General features: G+C 42.0%; 1 protein-coding gene across 6 annotated transcripts in view; it reads right to left on the bottom strand.

The window, feature by feature from the left end:
- PITPNM3 (PITPNM family member 3) overlaps window positions 1-17306 on the bottom strand; it is a 51748-nt gene extending 34442 nt beyond the window's left edge. For 5 of the 6 annotated variants that reach the window (XM_071765384.1, XM_071765383.1, XM_071765387.1 and 2 more), the window contains exons 1-3: window positions 16969-17306; window positions 9132-9227; window positions 3823-3930 (exon numbers count right to left, since the gene is read on the bottom strand). In XM_071765384.1, the coding sequence (XP_071621485.1) occupies window positions 3823-3930; window positions 9132-9227; window positions 16969-17032 (268 nt within the window). In that variant the 5' untranslated portion in view covers window positions 17033-17306. Of the gene's footprint in view, window positions 1-3822; window positions 3931-9131; window positions 9228-16533; window positions 16889-16968 lie in introns of those variants that run through there. The other variant, XM_071765388.1, reaches the window with a different exon arrangement.
- Between the last annotated feature and the right edge of the window lie 3545 nt (window positions 17307-20851).

Here is a 20851-nt window from a genome sequence, read left to right as displayed (position 1 = left end):
ACCGAATCATAATAGGACTGCTAATCTCCAACTGCAACTATTTCCTGATGGAGCTCTGTGGTTCTTCATCCACTTCAAATGTTTCCAGATTCCCTCATATTTTGAGTGTGTGAGAGAAAAGAAACAAGGAATGGTATAATAAACTCTTGTCATACTTTCCAGTTCTCAAGTCCCCCTTTTAAAAAAAGGTCACACATAACAAAAGACAGGTAATTGATGGTGAGAGAACAACCCTACTTTTCATGTGACCTCATTTTAAGTCTTACGCAGGTCTGGTCTCAAAAAACATCTATTGATCTCACTGATACTGCCTACACCAGCTATGGCATTTTTTCCCTTTGAACTGCTGATACAGGTTTAAGTTCGCATGTCAGTTATTAGCTTGGTCTGAATGACATTTTTTTCTGTAACACATATTTGCCTCATTTGCCACTCAAAGTGTGTAGTAACCTCATTTCCTGCTATAAAGAAAAACAAGTAATGAAACAAAGCATGTATTGAATTCAAAGTATACAAATAGTTTTTTACTGTATTTGCAGACTTCTTCACTTCACCTTCACTGCACAGTGTCAAGAGTTCAAAAACAAACCAATTGCTTCAACCTTACAAACTTTAACAATATATACCTAACATAAGGATATGAACTCAAGATAGCTGGAGGAAATGCAAAGCACTGAAATCCAACAGACTGAATTTGTACTTAGTACTCGCTACGTGCAATTTTCCTTACCATATCAGACAGACGCTTTGCACCAGGAGTGAATTTAAATGCATGACCATGGTGCGAGAAAATTTTTTTGTTCCACAACAGGGAAGACATCTGCATCAATATAATTTATGCAGCTGTATGAATTTTTAATTCACCTTGATTGCTGTTTGTGTTATTTTCTATAATGAATACTTAATAAATTTAAATGCTGCTGTCAGTTTTCCCCCAAAGACTTATTTCTACCTCTGATGAGAAAGGTTGTGCTGGTCAAGTGCTCTCAGTCATACTTAATGAGACTCACTGATGAGACTAAATTATATAGTTGCCATTTCTAAAGTTCCTGAGGTCCTTGTCCATCTCACATTGAAACTGTAGCATTAATTAAGCAGGTTGTGTCCACTGGGTCTAAAGCTCTGCTCAGAGCATACTGAATTTTCTCATACATTTTTATTTGTTGAAAGAGCGCCTAATTGTGTGCTTTAGTAATCACTTTATTAAGCCATGAAAAAGAACCAAAGCACAGGCACATTGTAAAACCAATGGCCCTAGAGACTGACTTGTAACTTTGCTCTCTGCTACCAAAGCCAATGAACTCATCATTCTATGAGAGCCATAATCCATCTCAGGGTGGTGGTGGGGAAAAAGTTCCCTCAATCAGCAAACCATACTCCTCACATCTTTTCACTGAAAGAGTCAAGCACCCTGGGAAAGAAGCCATGCATGTCATCTTTCTCTTCTCTACATAACATTTTTAAGGAGAGAATCCAGTTTTAGCTTAACTTTAAATGTTTTACTATAAACAATCGGGGTAAGCTGAAATATTTTTCTACTCTGATACAGAACACAGCATAGTCTTCCTTCAAACAACCTTCTCCTTCTGTCTTTGCTTTTATTATTTGTATCAGATGGTTGCTAATCACAGAATTTTCTAGAGATGCTGAATCAGGAACATTAATCAGTATTGCTAAACTATAACAGAAGCACTGTACAATTATCTGCACTAACAACACAGCAGCATGATCTATCAGTATTTAGCACATAATTCCATGCAGATAAAATTATGCAGATGAGAACATGTAAGAAAACCAACATAAAATAATAACTTTTTAAAAAATCAACATGTAGCTAAAATCAACAGAATCTAAGTGTATAAGGTGGCAGAGGAAAGAAGGAAATGCACATCTCACATTCTTTTTGCTACAGCTATTCAACCCCATAAGGCAAACAATAATCCTTTTACCAGCCTTTATTCCAAACAGCAGAAACCCCTAAAAACAGTATCTTACAACTCTTTCCTTAGTTCCCAACACAACAGGAACAAAAAAACCATCCCCAAATAACGGGTCTAAAATGAAAATAAGAATTCCAAATCTTTGCCAGCCCTAGAAAAAAAGAAGTATGTGCAAGAATTCAAGGATAGCTGGTCCTTCTCAAGTCATTTGGAAGACTAACCTATACTTAATGGAATACTTTACAATACTCTGCTACTTTGTAGCAGAGAAAATTACATAGTTATAACAGATACTGTATCTCTTACAAATTGCAGTTGAATCTCTGACTCCAAATGAAGTTACCAAGCAACGTAGTGAGGTTTTGATATCATTAGGTGCCAATGTAAAACAGATAACTTTTCTTCCCTAAATACCTACTTAACAATTGTAAATACACTGTGTGTATTTTGCCTACCTGTCACTTAAATACTGTACAAATAAATCATTCTCCTGGCAGGTAATGAAGAACTGCATCCAGTTGGCAGCTGGTCACTAGTGGTGTCCCCCAGGGATCAGTGTTGGGACCAGTTCTATTTAATATCTTTATTGACAATTTAGATGAGGGGATTGAGTCCATCATCAGCAAGTTTGCAGATGACACTAAGCTGGGGGGAAGTGTCAATCAGCTGGAAGGCAGGAGGGCTATGCAGAGGGACCTGGACAGACTGGAGAGTTGGGCTGATTCCAACAGGATGAGGTTCAACAAGCCCAAGTGCCGGGTCCTGCACTTTGGCCACAACAACCCCATGCAGCGCTACAGGCTGGGCACAGAGTGGCTGAGAGCAGCCAGACAGAGACGGACCTGGGAGTCTGGATTGACAGGAAGCTGAACATGAGCCAACAGTGTGCCCAGGTAGCCAAGAAGGTCAATGGCATCCTGGCCTGGATCAGGAACAGCGTTTAGGTTGGACATTAGAAAGAATTTCTTTACTGAGAGGGTGATCAAGCATTGGAATGGGCTGCCCTGGGAAGTGGTAGATCTCTGTCCCTGGAGATATTTAAAAAGAGACTGGATGTGGCACTCAGTGCCATGGGCTGGGAACTGCAGCGGGAGTGGATCAAGGGTTGGACTTGATGATCTCTGAGGTCCCTTCCAACCCAGCCAATTCTATGATACTATGATTCTATGAAGTTTGTGACACAAATAAAAATTACTTTTGTATACCTCTATACTAAAATAGACCTGTTCACAGCTACTTTCAGGATGAACTACATGTAGCAAATACATAAGGAAAAGCTTCTTGAAAATGCTCTTAAAATGGACAAATCCATCAAATTCTTGAAAAAGCCTAGATTAATTAAAAAGCACCATTATACATAAGCCCCATACCTATCACCAATGGATAAGGAAGCTAAGTCCTTCTCTCCCCCTAAAGTCAATGAGATGATTTTAATATTCAAACAAGTAGGAAAACGAGGAGCCAAAGTAACAATTAAATGAAGAAGACCACTTACGCTTTTGTCTTGGGTCACAGATACTTACTGGTGTGTCAGTGCCCATTTCCCACTAATTTCAGTAGCACATAGTTAGCAAAATGTTCACCTAAAACTAGCCTCAAATACTACTGGAAGTATGTAGCACCTTGAAAATTCCACATAATTTGCTGACTTTAAGGAGCAAAATAACCCAGTGATAATGATAACAAATCTCTCATGTATGTTGATTACAGGAAACATTGCAATTCATTTCTCGAAATTAAAATACTACTACATGTCCATGTAAATCTTAACTAGAGGGTGTTGTAAATTTCTGTTGAGTGTTTACATAATATTTGAAAACTAATTGCTTCAGTTATCAGATTTTCTTGCTAACTTTAATATGTAAGGCAAGCATAACATTACCTTGATTTTCTTCCAGCTTCCCAATTGTTCCTATGTGTTCAACAAGGTCGTTTGAGTTCCACTGGCTCATGCCTATGAGAATGGCACTTTTTCCTTCCACCATCTCTTCTGTGGGAGGAAAACAGAGAACTGAATAAATTGCAGTTATGAACAAGAGAGAAAAAAGAGCGAGAACTAGTAATTGAGAGCAAAACAAATACTCATCATTGTCCCTAGTGGGAATATATACCAGTTTAGCATATGCAGGACTCTCCAGGAAAGCTTCTTTCTTACTGGTGGCCTCTACAGTGTACCTACACGCTTCATGTACTGTGTGCAGGAAAACCATGGAAAAGAGAGTACTGCCTCAATTTTTGCTCCTATCTTGATTAGTCACTTAAAAACAAAGTTGATAATAAATCACTTTGAGTGGTTAATAGAATTTGTCAGACTCCTCCCCCTCTTGGAAAAAATGTCACTTTTCTTTTTCTTTTTTTTTTTCCTTTCTTTTTTATACTTCATAATATTCAAAAGGCAGAAAGGCAGAGCAGGGGGAAGAATAGACACGCAGACCAACTTTCAAGCATTGTTTCTCCCCTTTTGTCAAAGCCACATGTGCCACACAAAGCTGTAAATTTTTGTCCAGGGACACAGACACATAATAGAATGGCAGCAAGCCCATGGTACAGTGAATTGTGTTTTATTGGGATACCATTCAGGAAAGGGGGGTGGAAAAATCTGAAAGCAAAAAACACATGCTGTAGATACACTCTTTAAAAATATCCAAAACTCAAACAGAGCTAAAAGCTGTAAGAAAAAAATTTCCTTCCATTTAGCAGCCATTTGGCAAGAAGGGTGTATTTGTGTATTTGTCCTTCCTGAATAAATTTACCGAAAGCATTTCAGCCTGGCTATTTAAAGCCCAAGATGGTCATTGTACCTTCTAATGCAGCGACTGCATAAAAAAAACTATATTAAAAAAAAAAAAAAAAAAAAAACAAAAAAGGATAATCGCAGTTCTTATTTGTTAAGGCAAATTCAGAGAATGGGTCAAATTATGACCTCTCTTACTGTTTTCTGTAGAGAGATGGACTCTGTTATGGTAGCAAACAGGACAGTTCTAGCTAAAATGATTCACATTTTCGAATAAAAAAAGAAATGTGAATTTATTGGAAACCAGGCCTTGCAGTAGGCTTCAAAGTGATTTAAAAATTTCAATTTCTTCATGCTCTCTGATGTACCTCTCTTACTTAGTGAGACCCTGCTACCAGAGAAGAGGAAAGTGGATTTGTCTAAAGGCTTCTACATCACTTCATAGTCACATCTTATCTCTCCGTAAGTCCTATATTTTAGAAACAAATGCTCATAAAAGTCATTTTTCAGGTTTATCAGAGAAGCTGGATCCAACAAAGCCCCTGCTTGACTTGATGCAATCCCAGCTGCTCCCTCAGGCAAAGAAAATCAACCACTTAGAATAGCATTTTATACAGGTTTTTGTCACAGAAGTTCTGTAAGAAGGGAGGGAAGGAGGCATGGAGTAGCTCTGGAGCACTCTGAGGGCAGCTTGGTGGCACAGTGCCACAACCACCACAAATGGACTGAACCACCCCAAGGACATCCTGCAGCTCCTGTGACCAGTTAGCAACAAAAACCTTTGCCTAAAGATCAAGGACAGCTGGGGGATGAGGTCCTTCTGCATTAGCTGTTACCATGAAGTGAAATGAGGTAAAACAAGACCAGGCCTTCATGCTATTTGATGTCAAGGCAAAAGAGGCAGCCCTTCTGGCCTTCTCTGTGTAGCATGTAGCATGAGAGACCTGCCTCATGCAGCAGGTATTGGCTGGACAACTTTTCAGTGGTGTTTTAGACAGCTGGCTTTGGGGTGCTAAATTGCTGTCTCTTACAGAGCAACAGGGCTCAAAAATTGTTTTAGCATTTAGTTCTAGTATTTTCTTATCATTTTTGCTGCTACGTCATTTACCAAACCAGGCACTCCAGATGGCCTTATTGAGGTAAAAGATAACAGTAAAATATTACTTCTCCCTTTGTGGATTTTGCTAGATTAAGTAGCTAGCCAGGGTAGATGAATCAAGAGTCAAAACATGTACAGCTGCTCCATCTCAAACACAGGTGCTTGATTCTCTGTTTACAAGGTTGTCAGCCAGATATTTCTTTGTTTGAGGAAGGGGGGTTGTCCCCAGCTGTTTTTCAAAATGCAAAGCAGTTCACTAATGCTAGTTTTAATTGTGCCCACTGCCTCCAACTTCAGGCTGCCTCTGAAGTGCAAATTACACATGGGTAAATGTAGAATCTGGGATAGGTTCCAAATTCTCCCATAAAGAAACATAGCACTCCACTCCAGATGCACTGTGCAGAAAGTACTTTTAGCTGCAAAATTATCAGGCACTGATGAGCACTTTGTACAAGTAAAAGATAATGGGCAAGAAATAAAAGTAAGAAGCATTACAGGAAATATAATGCTGGAGGCAGAGTAAGGATATGTATTTCTGGGAGGTGAAAGCTGCACTCTCTTTCTTGGACTGGATCTGCTCACTCCGGCACAAACTCCTGCAGTTTCTCTAGTGTTACGTTTAATCCACAGATGCCAACTACTTTAGCCTACATCTAAAGTATGCTTTCCTCTACCAAAGATAAAAGCTCCCTCATCACCTAGAGAGCTTCTGAGCATAGAAGCACCTTCTATCTTCTTTGCTAGTATCTATGCTTTTCTTTTTCAGCCTTTTCTTAAAAACCATGTACTTCAGTGAATGAGGGTTAGCGTCATCATACCTTGAGAGGCTTTTTGCAAAGCACAGTAGAATTTCACATCTCACTGCTGCCACAGAGCATGAAGGTGTATCTAAACACTGAGGGTGTTTAGATACCCCAACCTTCCACTTTAGTTCATTGGCAGAATTCCCAAATAATATTCAAGGTACTCAGCAGAGCACTTTAAATAAATGAGACTGGTGGATCTATTTTCAGGAGAGGCAGGTGCAGCAAATTAAAAGCAGCTCTTAATTAGCAGAAAGCTACCGTAGTCTCTTTCGTGAATGAGAATCTTGAGAAAGCACACAGTCTCATCTGAAATATATACCACATTACTATTGGCTTCTGCTTTATATCAATATAGCAATACCAAAGACAGTGCCATAAGGCTTATTTTAAGAAGGCAAAACTAACGACAAAAGTTTTTACCCAGACTAAATAAGCTCATCTGGAAAAAGTGAGGCAGCTGTATTCCACACCACGTCTTCAATCTTTAGCAAAACTGTCAGCAGGCTTTTGAATGTAACATCTGCCACAACTAAACACCCAGACTCAGGAAGCAAGAAAAAAAATGTTCCCACAGTCTAAATACAAAGTCTAAGACACAGATAAAGAAATTATGAAGAATGTACATTTCAGATACACTTGCTGGACTAATTTAAACCTAGAATAACTGTTGAAGTCAAAGTTTATTTGAATTTAAAGTAGGTCAGAAAGTGACTACAGCATCCCCTGCGAACAGCAATACCACCATTTCCATCTTATCACAAACATGGTATCAACTGTTAAACTGCTTCTTCTGAGGGAGTCCACAAGAAGCCTGAAATCACCTCCCGGGTACTTTAATAATAACCATCATCAATAGCTTCCTTTTAAATATCCCTAATTTACAGCCACCATACCAAGAAAAAAACTAATCAAGGTAAGAGGGCCATAATGAGAAGAAAAACCTTAAATTTGTCTTCATACTTGTGGTTGGAGCCTAGGTTATATAAAAAAAAAAGAATTTGAATTGTTCATTTAAGAGCATGAAGGCAATCTAGGTTTGCAGTACATGAATTCAATGAAAAGAGTCACACAGCAACCATTAAAATAAATGCTTATAGCCTATTTAGAAAGCAGCACACTGATGGAAGGAGGGAAGAGACATGCAGACTAAAAAACCAGTATCCCCTGCTTCTGCACCACCACATGAAAACAGAACCGAAATGCTTACCAACAATGCTCCAAGACATGCCTGCCATGTACACACACCAAAACAAGCAGTGCCAAACAGATTCGCCTCACTTTGAGCATCTGCCATGCAGAACAGCATCTTCCACACTGATCTTCATGTGTGTCACAGACTTTTTCCACATCAGACTTCAACTACTTAGCAGAAGTATGCATTTCTGCTATAGCTAAAGCCCTACCCAAAAATCCAGACTTAATTCTGGCTGGCAGAGCCAAACAAAGCTTGGAGACCTCAACAAGAAAGTAGAAAGCTGTTCTGTGCTGGTGAATTAAATTTCTTGTTTATTAATTCTCTCAGTGCAAGGAAACTTCCACAGGCAGAGATGGATTTCAAGGGCATGGATTTTCATGAGACAAGACAAACACCTTGAGAACCACCAAGAGGACTAGCTGCCATTCTTATGGTTAAAAAAACAAGCAACATATTTATCTACATGTATATGCCCCACACAGCCTTTTCCCCAAAAATCTGTTACACATCCACATCAGCTTTGTACCATTCACTATTTACAGCACTTATCTGATGTTGAATTCCCAAAGTAACTAAGCATTTATCTGGGGAATAAAAAATAATGACTGCAATGAGTACCAGCTGGGATGTCTTTTTGCCTACCCACTGACAACAAAGATTACAAGGCACAAATCAGGTTATCCATATTTCTTTCCTTTCTCTGTGCAGACAGCTAGAACATCCCCGTGCTGAAAGTCTCTTTCAGATAAGACAGTCGTTTAGTTCAGAACAAGGAAAAAATAATCAGTTCAGCAATGTATTTTCCGAAACATGCACTCATGTGCACGCACACACACAGAGCTCTCAAATCCCTTTTCACATAAAGAGGGGTTGCTAAACCCCAGCACAGAAGTGCAGATGTGAGCTGTTTTCAAGCTAGGCATGAGATGGCACAGTGACATCAGAACACAGGGCTGGGCTTTGTCCCTCGGTCTACCTATAATTTTTTTTTAAAAAACTATCATTTATTTACCTTTCTGGGTCACGTATTTGTTTACTCATCTGTGGATTGGTTCTTGAATTTGAGGTACAGAAGCCTCTGTGCCAGCCATGACCCTATGAAGCTCTGTAGTGTTCTAGTCCTGCTGCTTCTGCTGCCAGATCCAGCTCATGGCAGCTCACTCATCCACCCCAGCACTAAACCCATCCCCTCTAAATTTAGGCCACTTCAGAAATTGTTGAGAGAAGATCTGATGATGTTTTTTTCAGCTCTTAACTATGATGAGGACAATAGTGTCAGTTCATCCCCAAAGGAGCTTGGTTACTTGCTTCAAGGTTTCAGAAAGAATGGGGAGGGGAGGACAAAAGGTGTACTGACCTCGCGCATCGAAGAATTCATCGTCGGAGCTCTCCACGGAGTCTTTGAGGATGTTCTGCATGTGCCACTGAGCACCACTTAAATGGCGCGGGCCAGCTGGAAATACAGAGACTCCCATTAATGGAAAAGAATGCTCACCTCTGCTCCAGGTTTAGAGAAAGAAAAGTCACATTAATAATCAGTTTGTGTAGATGACTCAGGACGATCACTTTGGTCAGTGCACGCACTTTAATCTCCACTTCAGGTCAGCAGAGTTCTCTGGACGGCGCAAAAATTATACCTCTCCCTAAAAAAAGCAATTAAAACAAGTTCTTTTTAAAGATAAGCCTGCATCACTTTCAGCTAATGGAGTGACTTGAAAAGATAAATTCTTCTTTGTTGAATTCACCAGGCTGCTCAATTCCAACAAACTGTACATTGTTTCTAAGGCACGGGGCAGCATGTCCCCAGGACACAGAAGTAGCTCCCATTTAAATGCAATTTCACTTCCAAAAGAAGTACCATCCTATTTGTCTAACAGATTTACAGATGAACTACTAAATTCTAAGTCAGTGAAATATTTTTATCAGACAGCTCTGTTTTGCTGGAGCCTGGGGCTTTTATTTGAAGCTTGTCACTTGAAGACAGAAAGACAAAACCATGGTACAGCAACAGATATAACTCACGACAGCTTAGATGATCCCAATGAATTTTTATACTCAAACTAATTTATAATTAGTAAACTCGACCCACCTATCTATATCAGTTAGTTTCAAGGATAACACTTGGTACTGTAGTTTTCTTTTCCGTCAAGCATTCACTTGAAAATCTCCAATTATGCATTCACCTGATACAGTGAGTATAATTCATTGAAGGCTCCTTCTTCATTATGATTATCATTTATTTGCTGTGATTCATTGATACAGTAGAGTGACTGTTTAAAGACTCCATAACAGCCATTATTTTTACTCATCTCCCAGTTCATCACCCAGTAAAAATAAACTATACTCATTTTAAGAATAAGGAAAAAAAGATTTCCAATTAGAAAGACAGCTTTTTTGCAACAATTTTATGGATAATGTTTTAAAGCTAACACTTTGTTCTACTTTTCTATGAGAAAATTCTTCCTCCTTAAGTCCATGTTCCTACATAATGCCTAAGAATTATTCTATTAAAGACTTCAGTCTCCAGCCAAACATACTACTACATACTTTAGCAACAATGATAGTCCATAATAAGCACTGGACATTATTTAAAAGCTCTTTAAAACTTAAAGAGCAGCAAGAACAGTTTTAAAAAGATATACTCTACTGTTTGGACTTTTTCCTTTATTTCTGACCCATGGAAATTCACAATTGGGCTAACAGCTGCTACCTTGCAAATCAAGCTATACAGACCCTATGCCCTTTGCATAGGAGTTAAGAGTTGAAATGCAGCCATGTTATATAAAATTAAAAAAAAAAACAAAAAACAACAGATAGAAAACTAAATGAGGATCAAACAGTTCTGAATATTGTACAAAGATTCAGTCAAAAGCCTTACTGCTGCTGTTAACAGACCCCAACCTAGGTCACTCACATCTTACGCCCAACACAACCTTATGGCTTTCGAAGGAGGAAAAAAGATCATTCCAGGCTTCAGTCCCTGGCAGGATTAGTCTTCACAATCAAAATCCTGACAGAAGTCTCATCTTTAAACAGTAAACTGAACACATGTGTAGACTTACACCTTGCAAAGGTAGTGGGAAACAACTGCAGCTCCTCTCCATTAGTGAGCCTTTTTCCACCTATTTATTACCCACATACGACTAAAGCATGAAATGAGGCTAATAGCACTATATCTGTCTTCTGGCATAACTTCAGAGGTCAATAGTTATCTAGCAGTGATCCATCTGCACAGATGGATCAGCATATCAAATGAGTTTAAATGTCCATCTCCAAGCTTAGCAGCCATAATGAAGCCATAGTCTTGTGTCAGCCTCCAATAAATTAACTCTAGCCATTCATACAAGTGTTTAAACAATGATTTAGAAACCTGGCTACAGCACCACTACACAGGAAAATCCCTAGGGCAAACTCAAATTAAAGGAAATGTGTAGATAGCCTCAGAGTATATGCAGTGAACCCATATAATTCCACTTCATACAATGTTAGCAAGCAACACAACTATTTTGCTTTCCTGTTCATTTCATAGACCAGTAAGATTCCAGCTCTCCTTCAAGTCTGCACATATTATCAGGCATAAATTCTGGCTACAAGAAAATCCCTTGAAAGCATCAGTTTTATTAGACTGCAGTAGGAATACTTCAGATTTAGAAGCAGCTTAAACACATCCATAGTCAGCAGCACAAGTCTGTGTAAGCTCACTGCAGTAGTTCTTCACATCTACATTTATTTGCTGTCTGGACTGCATTGCATTGCCCTCATACATTAGTCTTATTGAGTCTGCTTTCTTCTGTGCCAACAGATTAGCATTAGCCACCTTAATACAACTCTATTAACACTGCTTGATTACATTAGACTTTGGCATTGCCTGAACTCATTGATTTGACTTACAGTGTGAACTGCTGCATATTTGCTTTTATTATTTTGATTCAGAGAACCTGTCCTACTTCAAAATACAGGCTAACTCCTTATAATGACACTTGATGCTTCTGTGTCAAATAACTTTATCAGGTTTGTTGACTGCTTCTTATCAGCCAGATTTCAGCAATTTTTGCAAACAAGGCAGCAACTTAAATGTCATTTCAGTTGTTGGGTACCACAGTTTCTAAGAATAGAAAGGGAAACCATGTAGAAATTGAATGCCTTTAACAGAAATCCACTACATCAATAGTTGAACTAGAAGCACACATAGTTCTCACAGGCTGCTGAGGCAGCATGACAGACTCACAGTAGGATACAAAGGCAACATTTTCAAGTGGCAGAAGGAGAATCCACAGAAATGCAGAGGTGCTTTTCTTCAAAGAGAAGCAGAAGTAAAGTCTCCTACCTAAACCTTTTTCTTTCGCATAGTACTGCAAGTTGCTACACTGAGCTGTGACGGTGGGAGGTGACTGCAGGCTTGCCCTGAGCACACTGCCACAGTAACAGCAGCTGAGAAGACAAAAGCAGAGCCATTTTGCAGCACCACGCACAGAGGCTAAATTGTAGTACTAACTGCAACTAATTGTATAAACTTAATTCTAATTAAGATTACAATTAGTGATTTTCTTCTGTTAAAAAGTCTTGCTTTTTTTCTTAAACAAAGAACAGATGGAATTCCATTGCTAGTTTGCAGCACCTGTGTTGTGGTCACAGGAGATTAGGTGATGTGATGCATGAATAAAACGCACCTTTGAAAAGCACTATTTCTATATCAGTATATTACTTCACATTTTAATTTTTTGTAGTTGATGCTATCACATGTTATTTGCACAAAGACAACTCTTGCAGGACCTATAGAAAACAATTTTCCACATCATGGATATAACAGACTCACCATACTTTACCATACACTCCAGCCTCACAGTAAGCTCTCTTTATCAGAATCACTTCTGAATGTTGTTGAAGAAGAACCAGTTAAAGATTTTTAGATTTAAAATATGCTCACTGCCCCATTTACCCATGATAGATACTGACTTCCTTAGCACTAAAATGTATAAATAAGCATAATGACTAGAAACCAGTATCATGTACAGCAGCTGTTTCCATAAGGGTGAGAGCAGCAAACTACAATCAGCTGCATGCTCTTGTGACAATCAGTAAAATAGCTAAGTAATCACACACTTGAATGAGCACCTAAACTCATCCCTGAAGAATGCTCAGCTATTTTACAAACGCCTTGGAAAGTAAACCCCTCCTGGGAAACCTCAGCCATGGTACCTTCTCTTAATGGTTCTGCCTTTTCCTCAGCTTGAATTAGCTTAGCTTTTACAAACACTGACTGCAGCTGAAAAAGAAAACCATTACTCATGTCATCAGTGTCTACAGCAGCATTTTCCCAACAGGATCAGCACAAATGCATTGGGAATGATTTTCTACCTGAAGCATATTTGTGTGACAGTGGAGTAGCAGAACTGTAGGCACAGTCCAGAAGCATCATCTTGAGAATCACTCCAGCATCTCCTAAAAGCCCTCTTCTCCTTAACAGTTTATGAATCAATGCTTACGTTGTCAGGCAAATAGGACAAATGTAAAGAAAGCAAGCTGACCTGACTACCAGTCATACTCACCCCTCACTAATATATCAGGCTAGCCCAGTAGACCATCCAAGGAGCAGACCTTCCAGGAAGATGCATCCAAGCAGCATGGGATAAGAACAGCTGTTTTCATTTGATGCAATTACAGCATTGGGCTTTCCTGTAAAGCTAATTCAATATGATTCACATCACTGTTATATTACAGATTTCAAGCTTTACAGCAGGCCCTGTGGTTTGCTACATCTTCTGCTTGGTGAAGATCAAGCCTAGACATATGCACACGGAGACCATAAAAAAACACACTCTTGAATACCACTACCAGACCAGCCTGGTTAGCATAGACAAAATAGCACACAATGTTCTCAGAGCTGTAGAAAACTCGGTCTTTTACATAGCAAAGTATTCAAGACTGAATTAATCTAATGTAAAAATTAATTAAAAATAGACTCCATTACAGACTAAATCTATACAGATTATAACATTTCCACTTGTCAAGCCAGTTTTAGAACTGTGACCATTTTGATTTCAGGGTAGGTTTTCCTAAGAAAATTAAATAAGCACAAGTCATCTTTCCACTTGGAAAGAGATGCTGGGTAGAAGGAATGACCTTTCCTGTTGCCACTGACTGCTGTTGCATAATACCTCTTTCTGTTCTGCTGGTTTCAGATGCTTCCTGCCTACCCATTAAGTGATTTAACTGAGCTACCCACACAGTGTTACCTAGTGACTAGTTAAGACTTACTGGAGGCCAAAATTACCCACCATTATTTTCTAGTTTTGTTTTATTTTTTCTTTGGCATAAAAAGGCTACAAAGGGGAATGGGTCAAGAGCTCTCTGTATTTGCATTGTGGCTGCATCAGTCCCTAAATAAAAATCAAAAGAGCAAAGAGCACAGTTAATAAAGTCAGAGCCATAATTAAAGGCAGAAGAAAGTCCACATAGACTGCAGGGGCCCTTGTCAAGCAGTCAAGTGAAAGAGAGAAATAAAGGAACAGTCCAGACACCACTGTGATCAGAAGCATACAAGATAACCAACTGCTCTCTCCCATTCCTTACTCACTGTCTTTTATCTCATAGCAATTCAGCAATGACAATTCCCTGGTTACCTACTCTGTACTTTCTTCCACTGGCAGTTCTGCAGCAGACAGCAAGGACAGACATACATTTGCTTACTGAGTACAGGAAAAAAAAATAAGAAACTAAGCCACGCGGGACTTTAAGCCCCTATTTTAAGGTACCAGTGACATTTCCAGTCTTGCACCTTACAGGACAACTGGTGAGATGGACGAAGAGAGAGGGTACATTTAGCATGGCTGTTCAGGCTTCAAGTCCTAAATCAAGCTTTCCTGTAAATGCTGTACGCATCTCAGAACTGTTTCTAGATGCTTCAAATGCCAGCTTCCTAAGAGCAACATTAACTTCACCCTCTCTCTCAGCGGTATCCTCCACACACATTCTCCAAATTCACTCCCCAAAACCAGAGAAGATAGAAATATTCTCTAACCTTTTCCTTCAACAATTGTAGGTGGACTGCCTGCATCACATCTGACTCTACTTCCACAGTGCAAAGATTTTGGCTTTTTTTAGGAGGATCTGGCATTTTTGAGTTACTGCTGCCTATTAAAAAATGAAGCAGGAGATGCAGAGCAGATACCACACCATCTCTCCAGGGACATGTCAGGTAGCGATGTGCAGCTGCTGCTCTGTGGCTTTGCAACCTGCAGTACTGCAAATGCCCAAGCATTTCTGCCCAGGGACTTTTCCACGTGCTTAAGATTTAGAATCCACTAGGCAGGATTTGGCTACTCAAACAAGTCAACCACCTCTGAAAGCCCTTCACAAGCACACGTGTCATTCAACAGTGATCAAGTAGATTTCATTGCTCAGCCTGTATATACAAGCAAAACAGTCAAAGCATTTCTTCATTTGTGCATATTACAGATCATGCTGATAAATCAAAAGTTTTAATCTATAAAACAGGACATTTTCTCTGCTCCTAATACAGATCTGTTCTGCCAGAGCACCTTTGCAAATGGTCAGTTCTTGCTTTCCTCTACTATAAGCAGCGACAACATCATAAAACTGGCACCAAAACTGCTATTTTGTCTACTGAAATGAGTAGAATCAAGTCCAAGAGAAGTGCCATCCTTTTAAATTCCTGTGTAAAGCTGGGCTTGAACAAGTAAGCTATGTATGCAGGCTACATTAATCAAGTACCACAGAAAGCTAGAGACTTTTTAGACAGGCATGTAGTGATAGGACAAGGAGCAATGGCTTTACACGAGAAATTCAGGTTAGACATTAGGAAGAAATTCTTTACTGTGAGGGTAGTGAGACACTTGAACAGGCTGCCCAGGGAGGCTGTGGCTGTCCTCTCCCTGGAAGAGTCCAAGGCCAGGCTGGATGGGGCTTTGAGCTACATGGTGTAGTGGGAGGTTGGAAGTGGATGGTCCTTACAGTCCCTTCAAACCCAAACCATTCTACAAATCTATGAAACTGACACCAATACTCCCTTACTTTCCTAACAAAGTTAAAATTATTGCAAACCAATGCCAAAGAAAAACAAATGAGACTTTCCCCCCATTTCACTTCATCTTACACAGATGGGAAACAGCCATTTAATTCAATGCTGTATTTACATCATCTGAAATTATTGATGCTCTCAGGTTCCAAAGTGCTGTATGTCTCTGGACTGCTACCAAGCTATGTGTATTTTGGGGGAATAATAATAAATTACGCATCGCTGAGCAAAAACTTTGGGTTTAGCTTTAAAACTACCATGCTGATGTAAAGGTGTGCCAAGAGCTGGCCCCAAACACCAGGCAAGTTTCACATACAGGCATTCAGTCATAGCAGTGAGGCCTTCACCTTCAGAAGCCATTGCCACTGTGTTCTCACAGCCTAGAACAAAACCATTTTTGCTACAGCAAGAGGGCAAGAGGTTTCTCCCCTGCTCTGCTAGCTGACTGACTGATCATTCATGCATCGAGTATATCCACCTGCTGCAGGGCTACCACTACCACCAGGCAGGGGGGCATCTGGGTTTTGCTGCTGAGCACCCCGCGGCCTATCAACCCATCTTCAAATTGCTTGGACTCTAGAGGAAGCATGAATTAAAACATGTGGACCTGCAAGGCGTAGGGCAGGCCTCATCTGCCTTTTCCATTTCGCCAGTCCGACCGAACAGGCCCAACCCAACAAGCACAGGCTCATTCTTGTCAGGGGAACCCGCGGCTCTCTACCTTTCAGGCTGTTTCCCCCGAGCAGGCAGCTTCGAGCACCGGCTCCACAAGGCGGCTGCCACAACACTTCTCTGGAACCGGGAGAGCCCTTCCCGGACCGCTACCGGAGAAGGAGAATCTGGAGGAGGCCAGACAGCGGCGACTGGGAAGGACACCCCACACGGCGCTCCCGTGAACACTGGCCGACACGGGCGCCGACGGTAAAGTGGACTACACTCGGAGAGGACGGCAAGGAGGGCCAATACGCCTGCCTCTCGTTCACAGAAGTTCGGGGCTACCGTTCCGAGAGCGGGAGGCGGGGTCCGCCTGGCGAGGCGGGCATGGAGCCGGGACGGCCCGCGCGGTGGCCGGTGGGCGGGAAGCGCGAGAGAGCCTCACCAGGCCCCGCGCTCCCCTCAGGTCTACCCTATCCCGCCTTGCGGCTTCATCACTCACCTGACGGCGGAGCTTTCGCCATTTCTGTGCTACCCTTTCGCAGCCAAGCCGTTGCTAGCCGCATCAGGTGCTCTCCCGCGGGACCCTCCCGGCGCGCCGGCACCCCACGCTCCGCCACCCCATCTGCTCCCGGCGGAGGCCCCGCACCGCCCACTCGGCTGCGGCGCCGAAAGATGCGGCCAGGAGACGCTGCCGCACTGCTCGATCCCGCCGCGCAACCCGCCCGCTGCGACGCAGCCGCCGTCTTTAAAGATGCAGCGAGCGGCTCAGCGGAGAGCGTGGGCCGGGCCGGGCCAGCGTGGGGCTGTGGCTGCTCGCAAACGGCCTGGAGAAAGCAGCTGGCGTCGAGGGGCGCAGCGGCGGTTCTGCCCGAGCCCGCTCGCACGGTTTGCCTCGTATCGACCGGCTCCGCTGCTGCTGGCGAGGATCCGCGCCGGTGCGCGGCTCAGGCCGAGCCCACCCGCTCCTGCGGGCAGCGGCGCCCGGACCGGATCCCTTCCAGGGCTGTGGCCGGCTCGCCCTGCCTCGTAGCCCGCTCGGAACCCCCCCGGGAAGGGTTCGGGGCTTCGTTGCCGTCCTGGTGCTCCTCAGAACAGTGGGCGTGGGGTGGTCAGGGGAGGAAGGAGTGGTGTCTGCTACCTCCCTTCTGCCCTGCACTGTGCCCTCTGTCTCCCGCAGCGCGGTACCGCTCTGGCCCCGGGTGCCAGAGGAGACACCGAGGGGCAGAGTGTTTAGTCGATGCTGCAGCACTACCCCTGCAAACCACTCCTACAAGACGTTGCTCTGGGCTTTAGCAGCAAAAATCCTTTCCAGTTGCCAAGTCCTGTGTCAGTGCTCTGCCTTTTAAGTAAGCAGTGGGCAAACAGCTTGAGCTGACAGAGCTTAAACACCAAACGCTCAGGGCAAGACTTCCTTTCTTCCTCTTCAAGAGCCTCACTAGTGGTATTTCTCTAACACCATCAAGAAAAGAGTTGCCAGCTTGGCCGAGCTTCCAAGAATTGAGAGAAACTCACTTTATGAAATGTCTTAAGTGGCAGTCCATCTTGTGTGAACAATGGGAGAGAGCCTATTTTCTGGTGCTGCAAGACGCCTAGTCATAGAAGTCAAAGCCTGTACAAAACATGTTTTGCATGCCAATTCATGCAGAAAAAGATCAACACAATAGCAACTGCAATGTGTTGGAGGGAATATCAAGCCACCTGAGGATAGGAGCCCAGAGATGAACGATACCAATTGACACTATTGCCCCCTGAAAACATCTGCCCACCTAATGAACCAAACCTGCTCAAATTGGGCAGTGAAAGTTACACTAGCTCTACATTTACCGTCCCAGGCAGCAAAGCTTGAAGGCTGAGTGATTGGTTAGTATCTCTGGGGCTGAATTCAACCCTGTCTTCTATAGGGTTGTGCTTGCTGACACAAGGTTCAACCTGTTTTAAGCAGCCTTTGGAGCCAAACCAGGAGATTCCCGATGAAGTAAGGTAAAGTAGGAGATCGGTCCTACAGAGTTAATGTTATTTTTCCTAAGTCAGAGAAGATCTGCCTTTTTTCAAGAAGGGGTGATGCTGAGGTCAGTGCCACCAGCAGTTTTGGGACTTCGGTGATACTGCTTTTAGGGACTCAAGGAAAGCAGCTGTTGAGGAGAATGTGAAGAAGGTCAGGGAAAACCTTGAAGCTCAGTTCCTATATACTCCTTGAAATCACCAGAGAATTTATGAGGCAGCCCTAAGGAGCAGGCACCACATTGAGTCAGAAAAAACAGCAGTTGGAAGAGCAGTTCACAGCCAAGTGTTGCTCGTCAGCCACCCACTAGCAATGGGTTGCACTATGCTGTTTTACTCGGTAGGACTAGAAATCCTCTGGCAGCAGATACACCTGCTTTGTGGCTACTCATGCCAGAAAAAACACCGAAGAAGCTGCCTAGGATCCAAGAACAAGCCTTGAGATGGCAACTCTTGGCAACATAACTTTCTGAGAGGCCTCTGTTTATATGTCACCAACAGCCAAAATAAAAAGCGAGACAAGATATTTCAGAGCCCAGCACTTTGGAGGAGAGCAGTATTCTGCCAAACACCAAAGTGAACAAAATTATAATCCACAGAGGCAAAACAGAAAACAGCAATGGATGGGTAACTGGCCCCCACAAAGACTTTATGGTACTCCCAGGTACAGGCTGTTGTCTCTCAGGAAGGTATATGGCTTGCTGAGGAGGCTCTTACTAATCCCAGATACCTGGAGGCCTCCTGCAGCACTTACTACTAAGATTGCACTGACTGACACCAGCTTTACAGCTGAAGCTGAGTGTGTGCCTGTACAAAGTCCACAACAGCTACAAGGCAGACAGAGAAATGCCTGGACCTGCCAGTGAAAATTTTCCTAATAATATCAGAGGTTTTGCTCTGCAGACCATCAGTGTCCAACTAATGGCCAAGACAGCTGCAGAAGCAAGAGTTGAGGGAGACTCAGTCCTGAACGAGTCAGGCCCCTCATCTGTTACCTCTTTGTTGACTCTGAACTGAAAGATGCTCCTTCCTCCTGCCTCAAGTCTTCTCAATAGCCAGACACTATCCAATTAAAGGTCCAACAGAGCAGGAGCAGACCAGCACCAATCAATGAAGTCAGGGCTGAGGCCTTCTTAAATGCAGGCAAGGGAAAATGGTACTTGCTGTTTTAACTCCAGTGCTCTCCAGTATTGGTAGCTGCACAGGAAAAGGCACGAGGCATAAAACCAGATGGAATTACAGTTGATGAAAACTTAAATCACAGGATTTAAGCAAGATTTTGTAATTGATTTATATCCAGTATTTGTTACCACACCGCAGAATCACAACTTTAAACAAGATTGTAATTTTTCTCTGTTTAAGGGGGAAGATTTGCTGAGCACAAGGGAAACAGCTTCCAGTTCCAGATGGGAGGCAGAAATACAGCTCACAGAAACTACTTGGGTAATGAGAGCACTCAGGAAAGCTCTCACATTCAAGTATGCCCATATAGTCATGACTTTTCATACATGTTAGTGCTACAGAGGACGTTACTTCGAAGAAGCAGTTCTCCCTGTCCATTCTAAAAAGCACAACAAGGACAGTGATCTGAGCAATTTCCAGAAGATGAGTTCCACAGTTTAAAAATAACCCAAGTATTCAGAAATTAATTAATCAAAGGGATAGTATGAAATTGTATCAGCTATAAATCTTTATGCTGTTACTTTAGGACACTTTTGGGAGCTTTTTTTGTCAAGTTTTGACCTGAGGAGGGGAGTAAGCTGGGAAAGGAGGGCAATGTCTTAATTTCCAAAATGCTAGAAATACAGGTCATGTTTTACAAGCTTTCCACTCTCAAAAATCAGGACAAGACAAAACAGCACATTAAGAGGGAAAGGAAGAATAAGCAAGCAAAGCTAACAGTTTAATTTTTATTTAGATTGCTGCAGACACACAGGAAAAAGCCTGGGTTAATCAGCATCTACCAATTAAAAGCTAAAACCTGCCATACCTACAGACTGATTTGATCATACTACAATCTTTCTGGTTAGTTATCCTGTTCTTCCAATATGGAATTTCTCAGCTTTTTTTCCTCTCTTGCCTCCACAATCTAACCCACTGTTAAAGAATAACGCAGACACTCCAGTGTCCAATATTACTGATGTTTGCTCTGCTTTACTAAGTCCTTTCTAATTTTCCATGAAAAAAAAGAGGAAGACAGTGATAAAATTGTGGGGTCTCTCCATTTCAGTGGGTAAGCACAAGGCATCTGTTCTATCTTCTTTCATGGAAGTGTCTACTAATTTCCCAATTCATAAAGGCAGCCTGTTTTTCTAAAACATTGTAACAGTGCTTTGTTGTTATACGCTTTCTTCCCAGAGCCTGATTGCTGGTCCATACCA

Source organism: Heliangelus exortis, chromosome 21, assembly GCF_036169615.1.
Source record: "Heliangelus exortis chromosome 21, bHelExo1.hap1, whole genome shotgun sequence".
Classification (NCBI taxonomy): Eukaryota; Metazoa; Chordata; class Aves; order Apodiformes; family Trochilidae; genus Heliangelus; species Heliangelus exortis.
Note: the sequence above shows the minus strand (reverse complement) of the source record. Positions and strands in the feature narration are given on the sequence as shown.